Source organism: Aspergillus piperis (assembly GCF_003184755.1).
Source record: "Aspergillus piperis CBS 112811 unplaced genomic scaffold BO85scaffold_15, whole genome shotgun sequence".
In the NCBI taxonomy this organism is placed as follows: Eukaryota; Fungi; Ascomycota; class Eurotiomycetes; order Eurotiales; family Aspergillaceae; genus Aspergillus; species Aspergillus piperis.
The window spans coordinates 374,838-399,756 of NW_020291605.1; the positions used below are offsets into that span (position 1 = coordinate 374,838).

Here is a 24,919-nt window from a genome sequence, read left to right on the forward strand (position 1 = left end):
GCGTACATCCATGGGATTGGAGCTTGGAGACCCGGGCACTGGGGCCTGTAGGGTAATGCGCCTGCACACTTAGTAACCACATCTGGAAAGCGAATCTAACTACGCTACTACGCTAGTGGTAGTCATCTTGAATTTTTATCTTTTCTTATTCTATTCTATGTAATGATTTATTCTCTTCCGGGAGAAAGTCCAACCAGGCGAATTAAAAACGCTCCGAGGTACCTTACGCCAAAGTGGCAAAGAGTCAAATAAGATGATATAGGCTCTAATAACGATCTAGATATGATACCTGGCATAAGTCGTTCAATTAGCAGCAGATGTCTCCCGCAGACATAGTGATAAAGAATAAACACAATCGCTAAGCCGAAGCCTCTCAAACCCCCCCTCCCCCCGAAGCGCAATACCGCCATCACCAGATATTCGAAAATCCTTTTCGAGCTCAGGATTGACAGTGCGGTAATTACTAAGCCGTAGATGTCCTCTCAATGAGAATCTGACATTCCTTTCATGGTCGCACAGGTATACCTACCAAGTGATAGCTCATGGATCCTCAAAGCGCGTATTCCTGGAAACAGACCCAGGCTCTTGGCCGAAGAGCCAGCCAGCTTCTCGGCAGTACCTTGCCTCCCGGCCGTAGGCTCCAACTTCGCTACTCCAACAAATGATTGATGCATCGACAGTATCTGCAATTACACCTTCAATTGCTCCCAGCACACTCCAACCGATCGTCCCAGCAATGATCCCGACCATGTAGGCATACATGCTTCCGCGGATTGAACCGTTGGTACTCATCACACTTAGGCTCCGAGCAGTGCTCACCCAGCCACCAAACCCAAGCGCAAGAGACATCATGAGACGGGCCGCATGCAGAATGAGCTTGGAAAGTCGATAAGGGAGAAGAGTTGCAGAATGCCCACGAGACCAAGAGAACGACCGTGGGTGTAGAGAAGTCGTCGCTATGGAGGGCGTCAGGTTTGTCATCTGCACCAGACCACGAGCGGACACTGTAAGCGGCTGGGAATGAATAGACGCATAGGTGAGGGTTAGAGGGTCCGTGAGGGCAGTTATAGGAGTTGGTACAAAGGAATAGGCGCAGAAACTCAAAAGTGACGCGATACGACCGGGAAGCAACAAAAGCGGGACGCGGATCATTAGAGCCAGGAGGCTCGATAGGCAAATTGTACCAAAAAGGGTTGTAGCGGAGTGCAGAGTTGCGGCTTGGACTATTTGCCTGGAGGTCGGCGCTGGCGTCGTAAAGCGATGAAAATACCATTGACTCACCGCGGCAGCTGTGACTGTACGTCGAATACCAGCGATGACTCCCAGTGACCATGCGTAAACGAGCACATAGTAGATTCCTAAGCACCAGCTGCTTGAATCGACAACGAAAAGGCTGGACCGAGAAATATGGCCTTCCAAAAACACTCGCGTAAACATGAGCATCCATAACCAGGTCCATAAGACAATGAGAATGAGGGCACCGAGCCCCAAAGCTAGAAGCTCTGGATTCACGGCGAGGATGCGGCATGCAAACTCAAGTATGTCGACGGCCCTTCCTATAGCGCGGCGGCCTCGAACGACGTTGTAAATCCATGCGCTGGCCAAAATAAAGGGAATAATAGACCCGCATCTCATGACTTTGTCCTGAACACTTGATCCGTGCCAGACACCCCCAAAGCTCGAGATAAAGGGGTAGAGAAAGAAGGAATACAGTATTATGGGAACGGCGACGAGGATAGCGTAAACCAATGGACGTACATAGGAGCGTAATAGTGCCAGCCAAAGCAGAGATATAGATATCGACACGATGGTATAGGTACCCAGCAGGTAAAATGAACTGTGGATGGTCAAGTAGACAGTGTCACCCCATTTCGACTTGTCACCGGAAGGAGGTGAAGTGTGAAGGTAGATAAGAAATGACGTAGCGAAGAGAGAGGCCACGGATATGAGAAACAAGTGACCCCAAAAGCCATCATGAGCTGGAGAGCTAGCGCCTACCGGTGGGGTCGACGTTCGATATGGCCGTGACGTGCCTGGCGGTTGGGATGTTTCTGGCACTACTGCGTTATCTGAATCTATAGGAAGGAGATCTGAGTCTAGTCCGAGATTGCCCGTTCGTGACTGTGGCTGCTCTCGAAACCGTTGAACGGAAGGCGGTTTATCATCACCAAATTCGGGAGAGTCAGCCCGGTCGCGGCCAACATCGGATGCCAGTGTATCTTCCAGGTGAACGTCAACTAATTTCCCCCTGAGCCTGCTTCTACTTCGCTCTGTGTGAATAGACTCCTCCATTCCGTTTGGCTCCCCGTCGTACTCAACACGCGAATCTTGCGCTCTGTCACTAGTTTCGGCGTCGCGCCAGGAGCTCCAAATGCCCTTCCCCCTAGTATAAGGGGGCTGTTGTTCCTTCGAGCTGGCAGATTCGTTATCGTCGCCAATTTCTGAAGACTCCCTAAGGTAGCTGCTCCCAAATTGGCGCCGAGATTTTTGTAAGGCATAGAAGTCAGCAATCTCTCGCTCATGCTCAACCTCATCATCCTCCTCTCGGAATTCATCGGTAGCGCTGTAGAAGAGAGGCGCAGGTTGAGACACAACCCTTGAACCAAACGGGAAGCCTGATAGTTGAGAACCGGCAGGTTGGTATGGGTCGGCCGCATTCCTGTGGAAGAAAGAGCGCGAAGAGGGCAAAAGAGAATTTCGAGGTTGTTGCAAGAGACGTTCATGCCCCTTTCTTCGGGGTTCTTCTGGATGGTTCACGACCCGTGACTGGGACTGTGCGAGAAAACGGGAGGCATCTGGGCAGCAAGTGAGCGATGAGGAGCACGGTATATGTATAAGAGATGGAATAGTAGAGGGTATTCATACATTCGGAGAACATGTCGGACCTGGTTCTCTATCTTTGTTTTCGTCTTCTTGACACCTTGACCCGACCCTTGACCAATGAGCCGCTAAACCTTCTTATATTCAAATCACTGATTGTCCAGCTTATAGCAGACGAAGCGGTGTGAGCGGTATAAACCCGATGCAGTTGAAATTCAGTGGGAATCGAAGGACTACATAGCAAAGAAGCCAGATGGGATAGGGCTATCCATCAAAAAGAAAAGAGATGTCGGATTGGGGTATAAACCTGCAGAAAGAGTTCAGACAGGCAGAAAGCGTATGAAGGTAGCAGTAGTCTTCCCTTGCGATCAGTAGGTGAGGTTGCAAGCGTCATCAGGCAAGGTCATGGTGATAGATGACTCAGCATCCATGCCATTCGTCTGATCGGTTTAATTCGCTTGGACTGCAGAATGCGCCCAGTAAGTACAAATGTTCTCGGTGTGCAGAGCAGGAAACTGGAGCACTTCAGACCATACCGGAAAGAAAGAAAAAACAAGGGGGTTGCGGTGGAATTTTCCTTGCAGTCAATATATGTGAGGCTTGAATAAGGTAGATAACAGTAGTTTGGGGAACTACTACTAGAGGGGACTAAACTATCGCAGCTCCTCCCGTACTTAACCAGTGGATAACTAGTCAGAAAGACCATCCATTACATAACAGCTACTTGCTCTGTACCCAGCATTCCTCGGTAGCTCCACTATAGCTTGGTTGGTCATCTACTGGCTACTCCAGACTGGTTATCGATTCCGTCCTACTACTTATCTTATCCCGCACTTTCCTAAGAGGTTGGAATCCAGCGTTATACCCGACTGAGTTTAGTAAGGCTGAACGTAAAAAGAGAATCCCTTCCCGTGCTGAGGACGAAGAAGTTCACAGAGTACTTAGCATCATTAATTATCATACGATTATCTCCCCATAGGCCGACTGACACCAGGTTGAGCCAACCTTTCCATTTCCCAAGGCGAGTATCCGTTTTATTTGGTCGCCATCTTCCATCAGTTGATTTTTTGGGAGCATGACTCCTACAGACCTTTGAAAGTCCACGGGCATTGATCGATCGAAAAAAAAAAGAAAGAAAAAGAAAATTATTCACCTAAAGTCTCGAGTGCCGGCATAAGCGACATTCCTCTGCTGTATCCATGTCACAGCCATGGGATTATATTGCTAAACTTGTTTGCATCGGGGACTCGGGAACTGGGAAGTCTAGTGTGGGTACACTCACGCTTGACAGACCATCATACCGCTGACACACGGCCGCGACTTTCTAGTTAACGATCCGACTCTGCGAAGGGCGCTTTTCGTCCTCCCATGATGTTACAATTGGTGTCGAGTTCGGTTCACGGATTGTTCCGGTGGGCCCGCCGGCTTCAAAGGCCTTGGGAGGCGAGTTCGACGATTCTATCCGCAATCGTGCCCCTTCACTCACATCTTCGCCCTCATTGCCCGCTACGACTACAGCCAGCGAATCAGTCGCTTCTGGACTGCCCAGTCCTCCACGTCGGGTACAGGAGCTCCAGAAAAGAATGAAGTTGTCGCTATGGGACACCGCTGGCCAAGAAACGTACAAATCTATTACCCGCTCTTATTTCCGTGGTGCTTCGGGTGCCCTACTGGTCTTCGATATCACTAGACCTTCTACATTTGTATCGTGCACACAGTGGCTCCATGATCTGCGGCAAATTGCGGAAGATGGCATTGTAATTGTTCTGGTCGGCAACAAGAGCGATCTTGCCGCTGATGAGTCGAGATCGCATCAGACAGTCACTAGGCAAGAAGCGGAGGAGTGGTGCCGTTTGAATAACATCACACGGTATGTTGAGACAAGCGCGAAATCCGGAGAGAACGTGGAGCGTGCATTTCTTGAGGTAGCCGAGATGATATACCGCAACATCGAAGCTGGCAAATATGACCTCCACGACCGTCGAAGTGGTGTGAAGGGCTATGGTGCTACTGGTGGATCAAACTCAGGTATCCCAAACACTGTCACTTTAGGCTTGGATGATGCCATGCGCAAGGGTGGAAGTGGCCTGGCAGCAGGCTGTTGTTGATGGATACAGGATATTATACCTTATATCAAGCTTGTTGTTCAAAGTTGTCACGGGACTATATCTTGTGCAAACATGTAACGGTCCTTTATAGTCGCCCTTGGAGAGGTATGGTTGTGTAGGAATATGGAATAGGCACAGATTTCGCCCAGTAATCTCTGTGATCTTGGTTTATATACATCTCGGGCTAATGAGGATCGAGGTAAATGGTACAGAAGAGCGAAGCAATATACATTGAATGCTACACAATAACAGAGGCGCGGGGCGCATATACCAAAATTTGAAACACAGCCAATCTAAATATCTTACAGCTGACTAGAGTAGATAGTCCACGAGCCAACAATAGTAGTGACAAGTATGGTATTGCATGAGGTACAGCGATGACGAGAAGCGGTATATGTAAACAGGTGTTGACGATAAGGGTGGCGATTACGGTGGTGGTGATGAGATGGAACGGCTCAGTTGGCAATCCGCCAGCCACTGAACCAGTTCAAATGAGACCACTGCTGGCTGGGCCCTTCAATACCAAAAACAATAGCCCGAAAGTATGCGAACAAGCCAACGATCGCGCAGTAAAGCAAGGTATAGATCGCCCAACGTAGCTTGTTGCTCATCTGCTGTGTGAACCAGTCAACGCAGAATCCGAATGTGAGTATGGCATAGTAGAGTGCCGGATAGTAATGATGAACGTAAGTCACTCGTGCCATGACCGCAAAAGGTAGATAATGCAACACCCACCCAATGACTGGGTAAAGACCGGAATAGTGGATGTGGTCAATATCCGCTTGGGTAAGTTCAGTATATCCTCGCTGCCAACGCACGAGATACCAAAGAACCAGAAGGGCAAATATTCCAAGACTCAAAGTACTCCCCCAATATACGAAAGGGTTTCCGAGAAGGTAGTACTTGATGGTGTTGTCATCCCAGGAGCACATACGAAGGCCCACATTGAGTATAGGCCATTGCCAGAACTTAGAGGCGAGGTCATCTTGCTTGTCCGGATCAGGGACAAGAGCATTGTTGGACGTCATCATAGCGACATTCAGATGGATAAAATCCTTCCAGAACGGAGACTTGTAAGATCCGGGATCACCTGGTGGAACTATGTAACAAAATCAATATCCGGTCGCCACAATCTGGAAGGAATAGACCAGGAATAGGGGTAAACTTACGCCTCTCGTTGTAGTGTGACTCGACATTCCAATGAGTATAGACATCACTGGGCTTATTCTCCTTCACGCATGTGGTCTCAATCTGTTTGAAGCCCCATTGGGGCAGGTTTACATTTCCTGCACGCAAGTAACAGCCCAGGACAGGATGTCTCAGGCGAAATGCCGTAGTAAGAGTTCGAATTCTGCTCCTGTCCCTGGATGCAACATCATCAACGACTTCAACCGCCCAATGATCTTTGTCATCGCCAATGGTAATGTTGCCATAACAGGAGACTTCAAACTGGCTCTTAGTAACTGGTGCAGATATAGCATGCGAATGTAGGTTACGACCCGTCTGCCCATGGATTAGACGGATGATGTCTCCGTCACCAACGAATCTCAAGGAGTCCTCGGGGTCATAGTCCGGCTCATACCTATTGGGGTAGATGAACCAGTCGTTGTTGGAATCCTTGTGGTGATAGCACGTCACCTGCTGTTGTGTTGACCCTTCAGGATACGTTTGGATATGCGAATGGAGAAGTCCACCACCATACCCCATGTTTTTCAGTGTCACCCTCGATCCCAGTGCTATCTCAAGAGGACTATCCTTCCCGACCTCGGTGCCCTTCAAGTTTGCCTGGAAAAGTGAGCTCATCTGGGCATCTCCTGGACCACTATTCTCGAGAACCCAGAAATGAACATAGAAAGACAGAATGTAGACAATGCAGGGCACTATGATTAGGCCCACTATGCGCGCAACTAGATGTTTCGCTACCACAACCTGCCGAGCATTAACCACCGAGCTGAAGTCGTTTTACATTCCAGTAAGCCGCTTACCTCAGGCATTTTAAGGTCGCCAAACTTATTCCATAGATCTTCAACTGTATAAAGGCCCACAATAGCGGTGCAGAAGAAACCGACCCATTTGACACTGCAGACACAGCCAATGCTCACGCCGGTGAGAAAGAGCCATGCAAACCATTCTGCCGAAAAACTAGCTTTCTGCAGTCGATGAAATTTGGCCCAACATAATGTGGTTGTAAACGTGAAGCAAAGTAGCATGGAATCAAGGAGGATGAATCTCGAGATGGTGGCATACGAGTTTTCGAATAGCACCATCAGACTGATAAGCCAAACAGTAGCCTTGCGATAACCCAGCTCCCGTGCGGTATAGTAAGCAAGCGGGACACATACCGCGCCGAAAGCCGCATTGAAAATACGCATGAACGTATAGTTGACGTCTTCGGGATACTTCTCACCGGATTTGAATTCGAATGAGCCATTATAACCAGCAAGAAATCCCGACAAGCCAACTAGCATCTTCCCCAGAGGCGGGTGTACATCAAAATAAAATTCGCGCTTCAGATAGTGTGAGCCAAATTTTCCAAAGCTGCATATTATTATCAGGACAAGACGTTAGCACCCTTTACTGGCAAAAAGAAAGATTAAGATAGAAAGGTTTTTGGTCATACTGTGCCTCATCCCATGTCACGATATCTGAACGACCAATTTGATACATTCGAGTGAAAATTGCCAGAGCAGTCAGAAAGAGAGGCGCAAATATAGGCTCCCAGCTGGCCACCGCCGAACGAAACGAGGAGGGCTAAGACACGCGTCAATATTATCGGCTATCAGGTGCAGTAAAGCTTTATGAAGCTTCGGTCTAAGGCGAGCATCATACCTCTTGCTTTGATTTCTTGGCATCATATGCATCATGATCAGGAGCACGGCTGGGCTCCTGCGTAAGAGGGGCAGTTCTGCGCCGCACTTCAGAGGAGAGATCAACCCCAGAGCTTGACGCCTGATTTACTCCCGCCATGATTGCGGTATAATGAGCAGCTAAACAAATGCAGGGACAGGGAGTGGCGAAAGAGAAAGCAAGTAGAGTGTATCAGACTGCCACAGGAAGCTGGTTGAATGTAGAGCAGCTCGCTGGGATTGACTTCAGGTGTGAGTTGCAAACATTTCTTATGAGAAAATCACAGTGATTGGTCTAGCGTGCAGTACTCCAGCTTTTGTTGAGAGTCTGGAGAGAAGAAAGAAGAAAAAAGAGAGGGGCCGATGAGAAGGTACCTTGAGAACACAAGGCAAAAGTATGGAGGGGAAATCAGGATAGATTGAGCAGACACCGCTTAACCAGGGTCAAATGGGTAAAGTAAGGTAAAGAATGGAAGGTTTGTTAAAATGATAAAGGCAATCTGAAAATTTGAGGCAATGAAAGGGAAGAATAGAAAGATCGAAAGCAGAAGAAAAGGGGTCGAATGTTGAGGGTGGGAAAGAAAGTCAGCCTCTCGAAGGGTTCCCTACTCAGAATGTAAGACGGAGTGGAAGCGCAAATGGCGAGTTGGCCTGGAGATAACACGGAAAGCTCGGGCGCGTGGCCTGAAAGCTCCGTTCCGCCTGGGCCACTTCTGAAACCTCGACTGCATCCTCCGTCTTGTTCGTCGGCAATGACGGCGAATTACTGAAAGAGGTATAGCGTGTCTAATGGGGGCAGGCATCTATGTCACTGCCATTTGTGGCATCATATATGTGTGTGACCTCTACAATAGAAATTGTACTGACTGTTCAAAGGGTGATTAACCTTCCCATCCTTGGACAGAAATCTGGTCCCAGATGCTTCGAAGTGGCTTTGCTGTTCAACTGGTTCTCCAATTTTCCCCATACTTGTCTAGCCGGGCTTGATTACTGTCATGATTCATCACCGTCGTGCCTCACTGTCGCGGATTAAAGATTTTGAAGAAGTGTGATGCAAAAACGGAGATTGCCGTAGGTTGGTGATTCCAGCTTTTGCTGCTCTCCTTCAATTCAAACTGGACTGAGTATCACCAGTAGAACAGGCATCTGACAGTCTATTAACGAAAAGTACTTATCAGGCAGGTACCATGGAGTCGATGAAGTTTGCCTTTTACGGTATTTTGCGAAAGTTCACGGAGACGAAAGCCAATCTGTCGAATTGAATGCGATTATGCAACGCACAAATTATGAATGGGAACATTTTGGTTGAGTCAGCGTATCCTACCTCACCGGCTGTTGGTTAGACATTCCATGTTCGAGTGTAAAGGTTCTCCACCTCTATTCAGGGAGGAGGAAGGCGGTGTGATCTGCCTGGTGATTAGCTTCAGGGCATGAGGAGCCACGGACAATTCGTAGATGGTTCGGGGTATAGATTGATAATGAATGAATCTGCGTGTACGCAACGAGGGTCGTAAACCCGAACCTAGACGAATAACGTCTACGCTAGCACTATGAGAGGCAGGGTGCTTCAATTGACATAGGGACACAAGTGCGTGCCATGGTAAGCTCCCCAAGCTTCTCATGTATCTAGGTCTGCATAAAACGTACGAAATGATGTTTTTTTTTTTTTTTTTTTTTTTTACTTTTTTCGAAAATCTCGTTGGTACTATAATATGCAAGGGGACCAGTTTTCTCTAATCGTTTATTACCACCCTTCCACATCGATGGATTGTGGTAGCATATTATGCAAGTCAGAGAACTACCTCTGAGCCTGAAAGGCCCGTGATAATACTGGGTCTTCGAGATGATAGTTGCACGCGGATTCTCATTTCTGAAGTCACGGAGTAGCAGATGGCGCGATATGTGCCTCACGCTTCAAACATTTCACAAACTGTCATGTTTTAGAACCTATTCTGGGGCGTGGTATACGTCTCGGTATATATTTACATGCATACATGTAGATGATGTCAGAAAAAAACGGTGCAGTAAATCGAAATAGAGCCTCGACAAGATCAGCATATGCGAGACCAGGGTCGAGAATATCCTAGTATCAGTCCACGAGAAAAGGAAAAGAATACAGTTAAGTCGGTGTACATAAGGATGAAAAGAGAAAACAAGAGTGAAAGAGGTAGGTACAGCAACAGGATGTTTATGTCTGTATCTGTTACATGAGACTGGACCATACGCGGTGGCCCTACTCATTCTCCTCCTGCCCAAGACGTCTATACTGACCGGCCTGTCCTGTTGATTCCGATCCTTTGTGTCGGGTAATCATATTCGAAATCCAGCCTCCAAAGCCCTCTGGTCGACTACTAGTGTCTTCCCGGAAGCCTGTCCTGCCAGGCTTGCTGCCGGTACTAGAACTTACATTCGGTGGGTCAATGTCCAAGCCAGGAATGGCGCTGTCTGCCCCCAGACGGCCATACTGGCGTCTGATGTCAAGCGAAGGTACAGGAGAGCCTGCACTCATGAGAGAGCCACGTTCTCCCTGAGTTGCTGGTGTTGGCATGGCAGTAGTTGCATCCCCAAACAGCAGATTCATGTCTTCCAAGCGGACACCACTCGTTTCCGGATATAAAAAGTAAACTGTGGTAATGTATTAGACTTTTGGTCAATTATGGGAAAATTGACATGGCGCTTACCCAGGACAAAGCTGCAGGCACAGAAAAACGCATGCACCAGGTACAAGCGCCACTTGATAGCAGCTTGTAAAACAGGCGTGACCTCTCCGACAAGCCAATTAAAAGCCCAATTAGTGGCTGTACTAAGACTTGCGCCTTTTGCACGAATGCTCAATGGGAGAATTTCCGGTGGGTAGAGCCATGGTATGGGTCCCCATGATGCACCAAAAGCAGCATTGTAGATCATGACAAAGATGACAGTGAGAGTAGGTGTTGCCACGACGTCGATATATATGAAATAGGAAATCAGGGAGAGTGAAACAATCATTGCCACCGCTCCAGAAAGAAGGATGGGGCGCCTGCCCCAGCGATCCACCAGATACCATGGAGGTACTGTAGAGGCCAGATACGAGATTGCGTTGATCCCAGTCATTAGGATAGCGTCACGGCCAGCCCAACCTGCTGATTCGAATACAAGCGGGGCGTAATACGAGATGACGTTAATACCGTTGAGCTGAGCTAAGGCCTGTGCCGACATCGCTATCAAGACCCTTTTGTAGTAACGCCTGAACATATCAGCGTAAGATCTTTCGCCTTCTTGCCTTTGCAGAAGAACATTCATCTTGATCTCTCTATACTCTTGTCTGGCTTTGTCACTGTGCAAGTCTCCACTTCCATATAGATTTGCAATGACAACCATACCCTCTTCATCGTGGTCATTGTCCAACAGCCACCTAGTCTTGCGTTAGCATGGTGAAAAGCTAAGTTTTCTCCTGCATCACGCATGGACTCACCTTGGAGACTCGCAAATGATGAGGCTACCCACACCAAGAAGAGCACCCATGACGCACTGGAACAATAATGGTAGGCGCCACGAGTAGTTACTTTCTATAAAGCTACAGAAATAATCCACCCAGACGCTGGCTGCGTATCCGGAGATGTTCCCTGTAAACTCGATACATGCCAGTTTCCCTCGGTTGTGGGGAGGCTTAGAGAACATTAGCAAAACGACCGAAGCAATATGCAACAAGGGTGATTGTGAATACCGATATCTCAGACTGGTAGACAGGTACAATTGTCGATAAGGCCCCAACGCCCAAACCTGCGACGATTCGACCGGCCATCATCATAGGCAACCCGGTAGCAAAGGCCTGCAATGCACCGCCAATAAAGAATACTATGGAGCCATACAAGATCGTTTTGCGGCGTCCGATTAAGTCGCCGAGTCGACCGACAAGTAGAGAAGATATGAAAGCCCCTACTTCGAGGATCGCAACCACCGTACCTATTGCAGCTCGCGAGGGTTGATTGAAGTAATCCTTGAAATACCAGCCTCTGGTCGTGTGTCAGCAAAGCCCTCCATTCCGTTGAAGAAAGAGAAGACGGACGTTATGATCCCAGACATAACACCTTGATCATAGCCAAAAAGGAAGACGCCCAAGGATACGAAAACACTCGTAAAGTACCTACATAGCTGGTCAGCAGAGCTAGTAGGTAACATTTGTCGATGACGAAACCCTCTTACAGTAATGGCTTCCCAACCAAGCCATGCAAGTGTGCGCTTTGTCGATTATTGGGTGACATTATGACAGCTAAGAGGCGCTCTGCCCGAGGAATCTTCCGGGGTGGAGGGCAGGGTATTTCAATCTTCTCAAAGTCGTCTTCGCCGATAACAAGCTGGCTGGGGTAATGGACACGATTCTGTTTCTCGGTCCGTACACTGGATTCCACCCGACCAGAGCTTTCACGATCTTCAGAGCTTCTGAGTGGGATCCGAAGATAATCTTCGGCATTAGCAAGCTGTTCCGTCAGATCCCCACTGTCCGTCCAGGTAAAATGCTCAGACCCAGTGGAGTGAGTCGCTATAGAGGAAGAGCGTCGACTGCTCCTCCCACTAGCAGGTTCTACTACCTTAGCGGGTTGAGGGACAGAGGACCTTGAACTTGAAGGAAGATTTTGCAAGGGTATGCCAGAGGAAGTATGGGTCGGGGTCGTTGTGAGAGGAATGTTGGCGGTTGTAATGGGCTGGGATTTACAGCCCCCCTTTCTTGGTTGAATATTAGCTTTTTTCTTTCTGTCACCACTCTTTCACGCGACCAGAATATAAGATCGCTGCGAGTAAAAATCAGGGAGAGCTGGTAATTTTCGTAACGCTCCGCAACAATCCGAATTGTGAGTTTTCATCAAAGCGGCATGTAAAGACAACTGCTAATCTATTTGGAAGGGATGGATCAGAAGGACAGCGGTGCAGAGTAATCGCTGCAATAGGATGGAAGACCACGCGCCAAAGCGGAGACAAGCGAGTGAGGTGAACCAACTGTTCACAAGGATACCGAAAGGGTGTAGAAAGCGGTGATGACAATCCTTGGGGGGTTTGCTCACGAGACAGGCAATACTTGGCAGATCAACAGCGCAGGATGACGGTGCCCGGAGGTCCAACAGCCTAAAAATGATCAGGTGAAAAACTTAAGAGGGGAGAAAGGAAAGCAAGATGAGCTAAGGCTAAATAGCATATGTTTGACAATCAGTCCAGAGGTAACCTTTGGCTTGTGTACATAAATCCGTCCCAAGGTTGCTTGCTGGGTTTCCCAGGGGGACTAAGCCATGATTTAGGGAGGCAGCTGTCAAGCCATCGATGTGACTACCGTTACGTACCTTGATGGGGTTGTCGGAGACCCCGCAAACACTGACGCTAAGTGGGTACGAGATTGTGCCCAGTAAACTAGACTACATACGTAGTACTTTAGTGTACCAACAACCATGTTACCGGCAGTGCCCATCAGCGATTCCATCTGTGGCGGTGCGATCAACGAGGGTACCCTTCCAGTTTACGAAGATCAAGATGACTTAATATGAGGCGCGGTATTTCATGATTCTCACCTACAAGGGTCGTTATTCAATTCTGACTATCTATAACATCTCATTTGGTGGTATTGTTTCAATGATACTGTCATGCAAGGCATATCTTTGGGTGGATCCCCTTCGAGCCTAGATTATGTGAAAAGAGCCCATATAGACCCAGGAATCAGTATCGTATCGTTGATCTCTGTATTATACACTCCTATATATAGACCTGTAATTGTAGGCTTGTGGTGTCTCGGCTAATTACTCGTGATACAACGAAATGCTTCAAAGGAGTGACGCAAAGCTGGCTGGTCATTGCGGCTATCGTCTGGAGCACACAAGTAGACAGACTCCTTGTATGTATTAGCAGATAATTATGATTCGTCCGTAGGACATTGTTTTTTAGAAACATTGTTGTTTATCGCCTGTTTTGATTCTAGTAGATAGTAATCATAGCACGGGTAGCCCCTTTGCTACTCGTCGTTACTATGTATACCTAGCTTTCATGGACCACGAGCGACAACGAACTCTTATCATCTTGACAGTTTCTATCCGAAATCAACTTAGCGGTTATACCGAACACACTACACATCGTTTCTCGATAGCCAATGGCTTTTTCTTCCCCTTGGGGGAAGCGCAATGATTAAACAAGCATATTTATCATGTCAAAAGAATGTCATAGCCATCTTTCTGGATATATACAGCGTCTGCCATATTAGCGTACTTACGACGCACCAGCTCGAATATCACCAAGCCTGCACTAGTGCTAGGTACTTGACGGATGGCGTCCCTTGCAAACCCACGGAACAGCCAACGACGCCAGCCACCTGCTCTGGATGCCTTTCTCCTGCATCTCTTCAAGGTTTCTTGGTATGCAGAGTAATACAGGCGTAGCATTTCCCGTCTTGAAGGATGAAGACTCGCTTGATGGTCAATGTATTCCAGGCGAGCAACATGGAGACTTTGGATAGCACTTAGCGGGTGCTGTATACTCTGTTGAGCAACTGAAGCTGCAACACCTGCAGCCATCAAGAAACATGGCTCCAGAGCATAATGTGGTCTTATGAGCGGTACGCCGCGGTCACTCGATTGGATGTGCTGTAAATGTTCCGCGTAATGAGTCCGCCGTGAGCCGTAGTACCAGGTCAGAAATGAATAGTAGGCCTGCGACTTCACGAACTCGAAGAAAGAGAAAAATACTGCATAACCAAAAGCGTCGCGAGTAAAGGATAAACCCCACCCTGCGAATATACCACGAACTCCAATTTGATTGAGTTTATGGCGGCCATAATGCCACATGCTCTTGTATGGGCCCTCAAGCAAGTCACTCGCTCGGAGACGGACCTGAAGCGCATCCAGAGGAGCGGCTACTACTGACTGAATTGTACCCGCTATAAACCCAGCTGCAAATGTGTTTGAAGGGGGAGCAGGTGGATATACGCGTTTGATGCCTTGGGACGCAGGTTCGTACAAAGCGCCAAGGACTTGTAAATATGACGTGTAAAGGACGGCTCCAATTCTATCTATAACAGTTAGACAACCCAGGCAATTAAATTTGAGACTAGGTAAACCAACCCAGCATTGGCTAGGAGAGGTGGCATAACTTGATTAGGGATGAAGCGCCACCCATATGTGCGAACGGCATGGACAAGTAACCCCGGAGTAGTTGTATGCAGAGACCAACCGGTTTTCGCAGAATGAGGATTGACAGCTCTAGCGAAGGCCTAGCGAAATAACAGGAAGAGCCATATATATCAGTTGACATGGACTCCAGAGATCAGTGCAACCGGGCCGGCGAAGGAACAATGCAACCGCATACCATATAACTGAACAAGAGCATGGGCTGTCAGTGACTGAAGGGACATTACTTATGAGACAGTCTAGTATCATACTCAACTCGGGTGCGAAAAAATGCCTTAATAGGTGCTCTGAAGTAGAATGCAACCAATTGTGCACTAAGAGCCCGCACCCCCGCAGCAGAGGCACCAGTAGCTGCATTCTGTCGCGATTTTCTGCGGGACGGATTCCCCGAGTCCAAGCTCGAGGTATGATCAAATGCGGGTAATGTCTGAGTAGTGGCCATGCTGAGGCGTGTGAGAAAGCATTAGAGGTGACAGTTTATCAGTGATATACAAATATAAGCATAGCGCTTATTCCAATGACATTGCCAGCCCGCGCTGCAAGATTCCATGAAAGATGTCCTAACTAGAGGCACATCATACACTGAATGAGGGCTAACTCGTAAGGTGAGGATAGCTATGATGAAAACTGTTGATGACTAAATAGAATGGCAGCTTCATATGAGGAGCTAGAAGTGAATAGCCCACGAGATACTGAAGAAGTCAATGTCCGAGATGAAATATTTAGCCTTGAGGTGGAGAGGTACTAAGCATGGAAGGGTACCAATGAGCAAACAAATCAAACACCGCTGATTTGTCAGGAACACTTGAGCGAACGCGCCTTCGGAGGTTTCGCGTTTGCGCTACCCTATCTTAGTTTCTTCTACAGAAGTAAGAGCTAGTCGATGAGTCTCAATCTACTTTCTTCCATTGCTCAAGTGAAGATATCCTCTAGTATATCTCTTTCTTTACCTTCCGCAAATCTGGTACATTGAATTTCTCAATACGAAACTTCGCTCACTGACCTCCACTAAATCTCACCCTACCTTCTAAGGTTCCTACGGGGACTTTCTGCACAAGCTGAAGTGTTTACGCCAAGCTGGCAGGCTGCACCGATTGATACACTCAAATCATGGCCGAAGAGATTGTGATAGACAAATCTACTTTCTTCAATAGATTATCAAGCTTCTATAATGCATGGAAAGCCGACAAACGATCTAGTCATGCCAATTTCGGTGGTGTGTCGTCGATTGTGATCCTAATGGGCAAAACCGACGAAGCGAACAGCTTTCAGAAGAACAACGCAATGCACGTATGTCTTTCATTACCCCTTAATCCTATTCTTGTCGGCTCACCTGCCATCATAAATAGTTCTGGCTCCTTGGCTATGAATTTCCCGCTACGCTTCTTGTTTTTACGACGGAGATGGTGTATGTGGTGACTACCGCGAAGAAAGGTGAGTTCTTTCATAAGATATAAATTTAGCATGGCCTCGATTACTGACAGGCACATTTTGTTTGCAGCCAAGCACCTTGAACCCTTGAAAGGTGGCAAGATTCCGGTGGAGATATTAGTGACATCCAAGACTCCAGATGAGAAGATGAAATCTTTCGAAAAGTGCATTGACGTTATCAAAAATGCTGGTGTGAGTCCTACTGTCCTCAGCGTTAGCAATCTTGGATGGAACTGACTGCCCTGAAATGATAAGAAAAAAGTTGGCGTATTGCCGAAAGACACAACCGCAGGTCCTTTCGCAGAAGATTGGAAGAAGGCTTATGCAACATTGTCAAATGAAGTCGAGGAAGTGGATATTTCGCCCGCTCTTTCAGCTACTCTCTCTGTCAAGGATACTGATGAATTAGTAAGTTTTACATGTCTTCGGAGGTGTGACTGGCTGACACGACAAAGGTATCTATACGTAATGCATCGCGGGCATGCAGTGGTCTGATGTCTGAGTACTTCGTGGATGAAATGTCCCGCCTACTTGATGAAGAGAAGCAGATGAGCCACAAAGCTCTTTCAATGCGGATTGATGCGAAAATAGACGACGCAAAATTCTTCAACAAGTTAGCGAAATTGCCGGCCGAATTTGACCCCCAACAAATCGATTGGGCATATGGACCAGTGATCCAAAGTGGAGGGAAATATGATCTCAAGCTGACTGCGATATCCGACAACAACAATTTGCAGCCGGGGATAATAATTGCTGGCTTCGGCATTCGTTACAAGACCTACAGTTCGATGATTGCACGCACCTACCTAGTTGACCCGACGAAAACTCAGGAGGCAAATTACGCCTTTCTACTAAACGTCCGCGAAGCGATTTTGAAAGACGTCCGTGACGGGGCCGTGGCTAAGGACCTATACAGCAAGGCGATGAATATGGTTCGGACAAAGAAGCCTGAGCTTGAATCTCATTTCCTGAAAACTGTCGGCGCTGGCATAGGAATTGAGCTTCGAGACGCTAATATGGTTCTTAACGGAAAGAACGATAAGGTTTTGAAGAGCGGAATGACATTCGCTGTCACAGTTGGTCTGACTGACGTTGAAGACGCGAGCATCAAAGACAAGAATAGAACCGTTTATTCGATGATCATTACAGACACTGTTCGCGTCGGAGAAACCGGGCCTCTGGTGTTTACGAAAGATGCTGGTGTTGACATGGACTCTGTATCGTTCTACTTTGGGGATGAAGAAGAGCCACAGAGACCAGTAAAGGAGAAGAAGGAGGCGAAATCAAGCTCTGTTGCCAATAGGAATGTTACGAGAACGAAGCTTCGTGCTGAAAGACCCACTCAGATTAATGAAGGTGCCGAAGCACGGCGACGTGAGCATCAAAAGGAGTTGGCTGGCAAAAAGACCAAGGAAGGTCTGGACAGATTTGCCGGTACGACTGGCGATGATAACGGAGTCACACAGAAAAAGTTCAAGAGATTCGAGTCTTACAAGAGAGACAATCAGCTCCCAACGAGGGTGAAAGACCTAACCGTTTATGTAGATCAGAAGGCTTCCACGGTTATTGTGCCAATTATGGGTCGGCCAGTACCCTTCCATATTAACACGATCAAGAATGCTAGCAAGAGTGACGAGGGAGAGTATGCGTATCTCCGAATCAATTTCCTTTCACCGGGTCAAGGCGTGGGCCGAAAGGATGATCAGCCTTTCGAAGACCTCTCCGCCCATTTTCTGCGCAATTTGACACTCCGGTCCAAGGACAACGACCGACTGGCCCAGATCGCTCAAGACATCACAGAACTTCGAAAGAATGCTCTGCGGCGGGAACAAGAGAAGAAGGAAATGGAAGATGTGGTAGAACAAGACAAGTTGGTTGAAATCAGGAGTAAGTATTGCTACTCAACCATCTGAATGCACGGGGACTGACTAGATTAGATCGTCGTCCTGTAAAACTGCCTGATGTATACCTTCGGCCTCCTCTGGATGGTAAACGCGTTCCAGGGGAAGTTGAGATCCATCAGAACGGTCTTCGTTACATGTCACCTTTTCGAAATGAACATGTAGATGTCCTGTTCAGCAACGTGAAGCACCTGTTTTTCCAACCTTGCGCTCACGAATTGATCGTTCTGATACATGTTCATCTGAAAACACCTATTATGATAGGGAAAAGGAAGACTAGAGATGTGCAGTTCTACCGGGAGGCAACCGAAATGCAGTTTGATGAAACCGGCAATCGTAGGCGCAAGCATCGTTATGGGGATGAAGAGGAGTTCGAAGCCGAACAGGAAGAGAGACGGCGGAGAGCCGCTCTGGATCGGGAGTTCAAGGCTTTCGCCGAAAAGATTGCAGATGCCGGAAAAGACGAAAGCGTGGATGTTGACATCCCTTTCAGAGAAATTGGTTTCACTGGCGTACCAAACCGCTCTAATGTTTTGATCCAACCCACAACAGATGCTCTTGTCCAATTGACAGAGCCGCCCTTCCTGGTGATTACTCTGAATGAGGTAGAGATTGCTCATTTAGAGAGAGTACAGGTAAGTGCGAATTTTACCACTGGTATTTTACTGCTGCTAATGTCACCAGTTTGGACTCAAAAACTTTGACCTGGTTTTTGTTTTCAAGGATTTCCACAGGGCCCCTGTTCATATCAATACAATCCCTGTCGAATCGCTAGAGGGTGTCAAAGACTGGCTAGATTCTGTTGATATAGCTTTCACAGAGGGTCCACTGAACTTGAACTGGACAACAATCATGAAGACAGTCGTAAGTGACCCATACGGTTTCTTCGCTGATGGGGGCTGGTCATTCTTGGCCGCAGAGTCGGATTCAGAGGGCGGATCAGACGAAGACGAGGAGTCCGCGTTTGAGCTTTCTGAATCAGAGCTGGCGGCCGCCGACGAGAGTTCAGAAGACGACAGTGAATTCGACGATGATGCCAGTGCCGAGGCTAGCGATGACTTCAGTGCCGACGAAGAGAGTGGTGAAGACTGGGACGAACTCGAAACGAAGGCAAAGAAAAAGGACAGGGAAAGTGGTCTGGATGATGAAGATCGTGGGAAAAAGCGCAAGCGATGATCTGGTCCCGCATACTACATGACAGCCAGCTGTGAATTTCGAACAAGTGGCCTTCAATTTGCATCAATCGCTATTTAATACTTGAATTGTACGAGATGTTCATGAATTGTAATCGTCAGTTCCCAAGGAACTCGAGGGGCCAGGAATGAGACATTAATATTCGTGCTGCCATTCTTTTCTATCTATAGCTGGTATATGTGCAAATTATATATACCCCTGCATGCGTCCTCCGTCACTTCCCTTCCCGCATAGCGGACCACATGCTCCTCATCCTCTCAGCTTGATCTGGAGTAAAACTCTCATAACAGTCATCAGATGAATAGTCCATAAAATTATGGATTGCATCAAGGCCAGGAAGATCTGGGCATGAATCCTTCTCGGCGGGGCATCCGCTCGTAGGCTCCGATTGCTCAGGGGTGTCATCAATGTAATCTCCTTCATTATCAGGGGAGCACGATTCACCTTCGAACGTGTGCAGCAGCCCATTCCAATGGCCAACCTCATGAACCGCTGTGCCGCCCTGGTTGTACTGCGCTAAACTACCACCCGGCATGGTATCGGCTAACACGTTACAACCATCCTTGATGTAACTAGAACGAGGGCTGCTGGAATTCACGCTCGGATCAGGCAACGTACAGAAGCCAAGGACAGTTGTTGATGATTGACCCGATACATCTGTTCGTCGATTGCCGTTATAGGGGAAGCCCCGAGAAGTGTCGTCGGAAGACGCCTGAAGATCTGTTTGGAAATAGACATTCAAAGTGCTATAATTGCCCCTTCGTAGGGCATTCTTCATCCCCAATTCGTCATCATTTCGCGCCCAAGAGTCATTTATATGACGAGTAATGCCCTCCAACCGATAGCTGATAGTCGCACTTTCATATGCCTTCTGAAGATAGGAAAGCTAGGAGTTGTTAGTCCAAAACAGGATATTGCGCAGGCATAAGCCAACAAATCAACGGTGACGGACCTGACTGGTGATCATGTCGTCTGATACTGCGTTGGATGCTTCATTGCTGCTTACGATATGAAACCATGTCTCGATTTCAATCATAGACACCACCTCCCGGCTTTCCTCAGCGGTGCTGCCACGTTGGGCCTGTAGATCATACAATCTCCTGTGCTCTGCTCGGAGTGACTCATCGGGCGCCGGTGTGGAGCAAAAGTCACGTCCAGAGAGCTGTGCGCTGCATCTGGTTGAAAGATTGGCAAAAACAATGGCGGTAAAGAGCGCGTGTAAGTTGAGTAACAATGTCATATTGTGTATAGGGCAGTGAAGGTTTTCTATTGCACCGAAGACAAGAGACGAGGTGAGAGATATAAGATCATAAGCCTCATTGCCAACCGTTACGTGGAATCTGTAAAGATCCCAAACAATCCCCCGTGTCAGGAATGCTGCATGCCAGGGAAATGTCCCACAGAAGGGATACACGCGTTTCGCCGAGAAGATTGACACTCTCCCAGATCGCGCCAACAGGAAGGGCACAGCGACTAGCAGGTGCGGTTTATTTTTCCTAGATAGACAGATGTGTCGAAACTATCATAAAACATAGGCCCACGGGAAATACCTGTGGGTATCAGATCCTGTTTAGGAACGCCACCTACAAACGCCTAGTAAAGATTCACATTGTAAGTTAGGTCCGTAGACCAAGAAGAGCATGAGCAGAACCAACATCGATGAACAATAAGGGGAAAATGAAAGTATGCTTCTTAAGTAGCATGAGAACCAAATCTGCCATCCCGCCCGGTTGCCACAGCCGAGCTCTCCTGCTCATTGTTCCAGGTCAAGTAAGTGTGATCGCCAAGTTTCCTAATAAATCAGCCTAGGCACGGACAAAACACGTCAAGTTCACCAAATCTCCTTACCTCGGCCGAACAAGATGTGCAATGGTAAATAATGCCCCGAGAACAATGCATAGTCCACCTACAACGACGTAGGCAATACCCATGAATGGGTTTTGCCCGCCCATCACAGTCCGCGTTGATATGAGTATCGATTTAGTACCTCCGTACTCGGTGACAGGGAAGCCTGTGCGCGTTTTAGCGTTGACCTTGATGTTAAGTTGAATCTGGAAGCTTACGGTCTTCAATGTCCAACTGATAAATTCCTGCAGTCATTGCCGTTGTGTCGTTTCTGCGGGATAGCTTACTGAAAGCCGGCAGCGCAGCAGTTCTCATCCATACCATAAACTCTTCGTCTTCATGAAGATTAGGTATACCGTCGACATAACCGTTAGGGTATCGATCGTGCCAATTAGGCGGAGGAACCACCTGCCACTTATTATACTGAGTCTTCTTGATGAGCTGCTTGTCACTGTCCCAAGCAATGCCTTTATTAGTCATGTTGTAGGTCTCAGCAGTTACACCATTGTTGATAAGCTTTGGGCTGCGGATGGTATCGTTAAATTGAGAATTGGCTATAAGGCCGCATGGATAATATGCTTTGCCAGTTGAGGGGTCAAGTTTGAGGGGGTCACAAGAGCCACCATTTATGGTGTTGTTGTCAACTGCTTTTCCTTTCAACTGATCTGTGTCCATGGACTTAACGTATCTCCGATGGTTTTGATAGAAGTTCGTTAAGCGATAATATAGAAGCACAGGCGGCTCCAAGGTATCCGGAATCTCAAACATCAATCGACAGACTGTAGTTCCGCTCTCATTGAATCTTTGCCACGTTGGAATGGAATTATCGCCTGATGATTTGAAGGAAGATTTAACTTGGTCTGAAATAGAGGCTGCATAGGAGGTGGGCGCCTTCTCAGCACATTCAGAATAGTCTATGACAATCTCTTGTACCTGATGATCGCTCGTCGGTTATTGAGAAGAAACTCTATGGTAGGTATTACATACCTGTGAACTGGCCCATAGCAGGAGACCACCAATGGGGGCGAATATCACACCAATAACAAAAAAAAGAGGCAGTACGCTCTTTGGGGTCAATATTGGTCTATATGCGTCAGCACGAGGGCAAAGTATACCATCAAACTAACTTACTGCCAGGCTTTCAAGCGCTGCTGTCTGAACGCAGTATCTGTGGTAATAAACTAGAGTTAGTAAAGAATGGCCCATCTCATTCACAAAGAGTCAAAAGTCTCACTTGCTGGTCTCCTGTTCTTAGACTTCTTATCGTCAGCTCCCCCCCTATGTTCTTGCTCGTCCAAAGACTCCGCACGGGTCGCTTCGGGATGGGACATTGTTGTTCAAATCCTCCATTAAATGTCCTGGGCAATTACTATAGCAGTTGCAGAAGCAGTAGAAGAAGTGATATTTTGAGAGAGTTATTATAAAGATGGATAGAGAGTGAGGATGAATGATGGTGGCGCAGGCTTAGCAGGCGACGGGATTGCGTAATTGGCGGGCTTTGACATCCCGATATCCGCTTGGGGGATACTGTTACATTGTCATGAACATTACTTTTTGTCCTCGGACGCTCCGAAACTTTTGATCCGCTCAAAAGCAGTGCATGAATTGTTACTGTTACAATATTGACTATGCTACCCCAGTGTAAACTTATTGTTGGAAACATGTCAATTGAGCAACGAGAAACAATCTACCACTCTAATGAAAACTAGACGCCATGGCAAGCCGTCGGCATAATGATCGGGAGAACGACATGAGAAACAAAACCTAACCTATCGCAGCCAATTGTTCCAGCCCTTGAGAAACAATAACGCCAGACAAAAAAAAAACTAAGGGTAATTGAAAGCTGTCTGAAGACGCCAAGTGTTGAATCGAATCAATAACATCCGTATTTGATGGCCTAACGCAGCGAAAGGAAAATGGGGAAAAGAAAAGAGCAATATAACACCGTATGCAGCCTTGCCACTTGTTGCAGAGAATCCAGCTATGCTCAGTGACAAATGTAAGTACCGTATCAATATCCGATGGCTAATTGACGGGCGCGAAAGTTGTGAGTTGAGAAATGCAATTGGACTAATGATGGTACAGGCATGCGACCACGTCTCTGACGCATCATTACCAGTATATCAATGGGGAAGGCAGGTCATCGGGATCCACAGGGTTCAACAGTTCCAAGCATATTATCTTCGATACTGTCGATACTGTCGAAAATGTTCGGGATCGAACCAACCAACCCGCTCATACGCCGTCCAGAGCTTGCTTGCTTTATTGACATCAATCTTGCAAGCCTGCTGAGCATCGGTCTTCCGAAATTCCTTACCAACATTCAAAGCCTTCACGCGGGCTTCGAAAATGCGACGCTTGCTGCATAGGTAGGTCGCACATGAAAGCCTTAAAGTAGCAGCAAGGTTGAGCTCTGCAGAGCTCAGCAAATGCCGATCCGGATCATGGCTGAGATCTAACACTTGGCCTTTCCAATCTGCCTTTAGTGCCTTTGCGTTGCCTCCAAGGGTCTCTATTGAGGGGCAATAGTCCTTAATGGAGTTGTAATCTGTATCATCCCGGTTTGTGCCTATGGCGCGAGGCGGCTTGGCACTCGACGGGGGTGAGTCAAATGTATCGAGGATCCTTTGCTTCGGTGTGGACTTTGGCGTCCGCTTTACCCTTGGTGTCCGTTGCAGACGAGGCTGGGCAGCAACTGCCCTCTTTGCGGGAGCCGGAGCGATCTTCTTCAGCTTCGCATCTATAGCACGTGGACGACACCGATTCATCATCAAAAGCTGGCGTTCTAAGGTCTCCCGCTCTTCCCTAGCCCATGCTGCTGGGTTCCGGTTAAATTGAGCAGATACAATCGGCACGCATGAAAGAGCTAGAAGATATTCGTCACGCGTCGGCTTGTTAAGTTTATTTTCAAATCTCGCCATGTGAGAATTTATATGCTGGTCAACCAACGCTTCCGCCGATGGGGGGAGCATGGACCCAAACAACGGCTCATCAGTGGCAATATCAGTAAGGCCTTCGTGGCGGGGAAAGAGAACAGGGTCCCTGGAGGAACCGACGACGGCATCCTTATCAATCGGTTCTGGTCCATTCGATCGCCGTTTCTTATTCCCAGTATAGGGAGTGACTGGCGGCGATGGCAAGTTCATTTCCGACTGTGTTCGCTTGTGATCACTCGGCATGGGAGGAAGCCTCACTTCATGGTTATACGGCGGATCCTGGGCCATTGTATACGGTGAGATTGTGGTGGGACTGAAGCTCTCGAGGGGCTTAGTCTCTGGGGGGGACATTAAACTCGAAACAGACGGCAGACGACTCATATTGACCTTATCACCACGACTGGGCAAAGAAGCAGCAGTGAATGAGGTCATCGCCTGAAACAATCTGATGGTTTGATTGCTTCACAATGGAAAAGTGAGCAGAATATGTGGTGGGACGACTAGCTGAGAATAAATACAACACGAAATCTGCTTCTGAGGTCAGTTTCAGGTAGTCATCTGTTTGAAGGCGAGAGAACGTTTGTACGCTGATGAGATGGTGATATGGAAGTCAATGGAACAGATGTTTGGCAATAATGTTGGCAGACACACGTGCAAATGATTTGTCAGGGCCGCCTCTTTGTCTGGTGGCAA

At 47.7% G+C, this 24,919-nt stretch overlaps 11 protein-coding genes across 11 annotated transcripts; 3 read left to right on the forward strand and 8 right to left on the reverse strand.

The window, feature by feature from the left end:
* Positions 1–311: 311 nt before the first annotated feature.
* BO85DRAFT_74655 (uncharacterized protein) lies at positions 312–3,059 on the reverse strand. Its single transcript, XM_025665637.1, has 2 exons — positions 2,866–3,059; positions 312–2,795 (listed from the first exon to the last, which is right to left on the reverse strand). The coding sequence occupies exons 1-2, from the start codon at positions 2,876–2,878 to the stop codon at positions 541–543; spliced, it is 2,268 nt and encodes a 755-aa protein (XP_025513485.1). The 5' UTR covers positions 2,879–3,059; the 3' UTR covers positions 312–540.
* Positions 3,060–3,692: 633 nt separating this feature from the next.
* On the forward strand, positions 3,693–5,117 carry BO85DRAFT_74714 (secretion related GTPase). Its single transcript, XM_025665638.1, has 4 exons — positions 3,693–3,698; positions 3,750–3,841; positions 3,952–4,088; positions 4,149–5,117. The coding sequence occupies exons 3-4, from the start codon at positions 4,020–4,022 to the stop codon at positions 4,926–4,928; spliced, it is 849 nt and encodes a 282-aa protein (XP_025513486.1). The 5' UTR covers positions 3,693–3,698; positions 3,750–3,841; positions 3,952–4,019; the 3' UTR covers positions 4,929–5,117.
* Positions 5,118–5,383: 266 nt separating this feature from the next.
* Positions 5,384–7,895, reverse strand: pmt2 (protein O-mannosyl transferase; the record flags this gene model as incomplete). Its single annotated transcript, XM_025656221.1, has 5 exons — positions 5,384–6,027; positions 6,098–6,857; positions 6,914–7,466; positions 7,549–7,679; positions 7,758–7,895. The coding sequence occupies 5 exons, from the start codon at positions 7,893–7,895 to the stop codon at positions 5,384–5,386; spliced, it is 2,226 nt and encodes a 741-aa protein (XP_025513487.1).
* Positions 7,896–7,923: 28 nt separating this feature from the next.
* Positions 7,924–8,544, forward strand: BO85DRAFT_461199 (uncharacterized protein; the record flags this gene model as incomplete). The annotated part of the gene is made up of 2 exons (XM_025661769.1): positions 7,924–8,026; positions 8,396–8,544. 2 exons carry the CDS (start codon positions 7,924–7,926, stop codon positions 8,542–8,544), a joined length of 252 nt encoding a protein of 83 aa, XP_025513488.1.
* A 369-nt stretch (positions 8,545–8,913) lies between these two features.
* Positions 8,914–9,421, reverse strand: BO85DRAFT_451347 (uncharacterized protein). Its single transcript, XM_025660573.1, has one exon. It carries the CDS (start codon positions 9,394–9,396, stop codon positions 9,100–9,102), a length of 297 nt encoding a protein of 98 aa, XP_025513489.1. The 5' UTR covers positions 9,397–9,421; the 3' UTR covers positions 8,914–9,099.
* Positions 9,422–9,619: 198 nt separating this feature from the next.
* Positions 9,620–13,572, reverse strand: BO85DRAFT_470394 (putative MFS monosaccharide transporter). Its single transcript, XM_025662395.1, has 8 exons — positions 13,187–13,572; positions 13,090–13,126; positions 11,960–12,253; positions 11,823–11,900; positions 11,481–11,769; positions 11,229–11,422; positions 10,456–11,168; positions 9,620–10,399 (listed from the first exon to the last, which is right to left on the reverse strand). Exons 1-8 carry the CDS (start codon positions 13,224–13,226, stop codon positions 10,008–10,010), a joined length of 2,037 nt encoding a protein of 678 aa, XP_025513490.1. The 5' UTR covers positions 13,227–13,572; the 3' UTR covers positions 9,620–10,007.
* Positions 13,573–13,586: 14 nt separating this feature from the next.
* Positions 13,587–15,632, reverse strand: BO85DRAFT_425283 (putative mitochondrial carrier protein). Its single transcript, XM_025658073.1, has 4 exons — positions 15,171–15,632; positions 15,098–15,104; positions 14,854–15,002; positions 13,587–14,797 (listed from the first exon to the last, which is right to left on the reverse strand). Exons 1-4 carry the CDS (start codon positions 15,359–15,361, stop codon positions 13,939–13,941), a joined length of 1,206 nt encoding a protein of 401 aa, XP_025513491.1. The 5' UTR covers positions 15,362–15,632; the 3' UTR covers positions 13,587–13,938.
* Positions 15,633–15,769: 137 nt separating this feature from the next.
* On the forward strand, positions 15,770–19,598 carry spt16 (chromatin-remodeling protein SPT16). Its single transcript, XM_025660574.1, has 7 exons — positions 15,770–16,209; positions 16,269–16,353; positions 16,421–16,542; positions 16,606–16,758; positions 16,806–18,237; positions 18,288–18,886; positions 18,936–19,598. Exons 1-7 carry the CDS (start codon positions 16,030–16,032, stop codon positions 19,425–19,427), a joined length of 3,063 nt encoding a protein of 1,020 aa, XP_025513492.1. The 5' UTR covers positions 15,770–16,029; the 3' UTR covers positions 19,428–19,598.
* On the reverse strand, positions 19,544–20,880 carry BO85DRAFT_75404 (zinc metalloprotease). Its single transcript, XM_025665639.1, has 2 exons — positions 20,398–20,880; positions 19,544–20,331 (listed from the first exon to the last, which is right to left on the reverse strand). The coding sequence occupies exons 1-2, from the start codon at positions 20,683–20,685 to the stop codon at positions 19,660–19,662; spliced, it is 960 nt and encodes a 319-aa protein (XP_025513493.1). The 5' UTR covers positions 20,686–20,880; the 3' UTR covers positions 19,544–19,659.
* Positions 20,881–21,137: 257 nt separating this feature from the next.
* On the reverse strand, positions 21,138–22,621 carry BO85DRAFT_376971 (CDC50/LEM3 family protein; the record flags this gene model as incomplete). The annotated part of the gene is made up of 6 exons (XM_025656245.1): positions 21,138–21,237; positions 21,294–21,456; positions 21,509–22,223; positions 22,278–22,374; positions 22,422–22,458; positions 22,525–22,621. 6 exons carry the CDS (start codon positions 22,619–22,621, stop codon positions 21,138–21,140), a joined length of 1,209 nt encoding a protein of 402 aa, XP_025513494.1.
* An 846-nt stretch (positions 22,622–23,467) lies between these two features.
* BO85DRAFT_376583 (SWIRM domain-containing protein) lies at positions 23,468–24,658 on the reverse strand (the record flags this gene model as incomplete). Its single annotated transcript, XM_025656230.1, has 1 exon — positions 23,468–24,658. One exon carries the CDS (start codon positions 24,656–24,658, stop codon positions 23,468–23,470), a length of 1,191 nt encoding a protein of 396 aa, XP_025513495.1.
* Positions 24,659–24,919: the final 261 nt, after the last annotated feature.